The sequence below is a fragment of the Seriola lalandi genome, unplaced genomic scaffold (genome assembly GCF_002814215.2).
Source record: "Seriola lalandi dorsalis isolate HSWRI2012SDOR001 ecotype SW California unplaced genomic scaffold, Sedor1 jcf7180002003190, whole genome shotgun sequence".
NCBI lineage: Eukaryota > Metazoa > Chordata > Actinopteri > Carangiformes > Carangidae > Seriola > Seriola lalandi.
Window position 1 is genome coordinate 1 of NW_019473846.1, and position 1,861 is coordinate 1,861.

Consider the following 1,861-nt stretch of genomic DNA (forward strand, 5'->3'; position numbering starts at 1 on the left):
GCGTTGTATCCCGGGGGGATGATGGTCATCTCTATGACCGTGGCTGAGATGAGAACGATGAGACAGATAGGGGAGACGTACTTCCACAGGTAGAAATAGATCATGGACGGTCGGAAACCCAACATGTCCTCCAGGTCCTGCATGAACCTGATACAGAAGAGCAAGAATATTACAGTAATCATCTGAAGACATGAACACACGGGCAGCTGACCTACAGGTAGATGTACCTTTTAGTGCCGTAAATCCAAGCGACGGACAGATTTTCCAGGATGACCACTACAGTGAGAGGCAGACCAGCAGAATAATCATCGAACATGGTGACAAAGTAATTCCCTGAGCGCTGAACGAACAGCAGGCCACACAGGAAGGCCACGATGCAGCAACACACTGGAACAAACACAGAGAAGAAGAAAATTAGATAATTTGGGGGAAAAGACAAAAACAACAACATTTTCTTGGTCCAATAGATGAGAAAATGGAAAGTAGAATGGTTTTCAGTCCTAGTACTGTTTTGCTTTCAGCGCACTCAGAGCAATTATACAAAGCCTAATACAGCCCACTCCCAAATGTGCTTTAATCCTTTTCAAGTGCTGAGTAATGAGTTTCAGCTATTAAAAACATATAGTGGCCTGGCCCGGGGGAGTCAGTAGGGGAGGTTTACCTGTGAAAAGCTCCTTCTGGACTTTGTAGGTGTCAAGGACAGGTGTAGTGATGCCGGTCATGGTGCCGATCATGCTGCCCAGACCGAGGTTAATGAGCATGAAGAAGAACATGACCGACCAGAACGGAGACGCTGGGAAATGGGTCATGGCTTCTGTGAAAGCGATGAAAGCTAGGCCGGTGCCCTGGACAGCCTGCAGAGAGATGGTCAGAGGAGTAAAGGCAGCAGACGTCATGAGTCGAATACAGAACATGCTATAGATATACATCTGTGGAAAACTGTGCCAAAGACTCAACCTTGTTGAGCTCGTCCTCCAGGACACAAGGCTCCAGACCCAGCTGGTCGAAGCTGCCCTCTTTGACCGTCTTGATGACCCCGTACATCTCAGCATAGTCTGATGTGGTGAGATGGGAGAAGTTCACATGTGGAGGGATGAGATCGTGACTCAGGACGTTTGAGTTGAGGTATCCCAGGATCTTCTCAGCATTCCTACAGTGTTAGAGGGAGAACAAATGTGAAAGGATGAAAGAGATGGTATTATCATATAAACTGCTTGAGCTGTGATTTTATATGTAAAACATCTTTTTTTTTTCCGTCAGATCATCTGCTTAGCTTTTACATATTTCTTCTCATTCTCAGTTCTAATATTTTCTCTGTCAGACTTTGGCCTTGTTTTGTTCAGGAGCTAAATTTCAAGTGTCATAGCAAAGGGCCTGAATTAATGTTATCATGATGGGTTATTGAGTGTAGGTTGATGCATGACATGAAATTTACCATTACATGTAAATGAACAAGAGCCCAAGCTTTTTGTTTTCACATTCTTGTTTTCATTTTTTACTGAAGGATTTTATGATCCACATACGGTGACCGGTGCTTGAGGATAAACTGCTTTTGAACTCACTCTACGACACACTTTTCATTCATGAGGTTGGCCTTGAAGCCCAGCACAGCGAATACCACCAGTGTGGCCAGAATGGAGGTGAAGAAGTTGATGAAGGAGACGAGCACAGCGTCGAAATGACAGTTGTTGTCGATCTTATTGTAACTGGAGAAAGCTATGACTCCTCCAAAGCCCAGACCCAAGGCGAAGAAGACCTGTGTGGCTGCCTCCCTCCACACCTGAGGCTCCAACATCTTCTCCAGCTGCGAGATACAAGGCATTAGTGTTAGGTATATTATATATACAGTATATATACATAT

At 44.9% G+C, this 1,861-nt stretch overlaps 1 protein-coding gene across 1 annotated transcript; it reads right to left on the reverse strand.

Annotated features, from left to right (window-relative positions):
• Window positions 1–11: 11 nt before the first annotated feature.
• LOC111666946 (sodium-dependent neutral amino acid transporter SLC6A17-like) lies at window positions 12–1,798 on the reverse strand (the record flags this gene model as incomplete). The annotated part of the gene is made up of 5 exons (XM_023422481.2): window positions 1,563–1,798; window positions 958–1,150; window positions 662–854; window positions 228–387; window positions 12–147 (listed from the first exon to the last, which is right to left on the reverse strand). Coding segments are annotated over exons 1-5 (915 nt in total), but the record flags the coding sequence as incomplete, so codon positions are not given.
• Window positions 1,799–1,861: the final 63 nt, after the last annotated feature.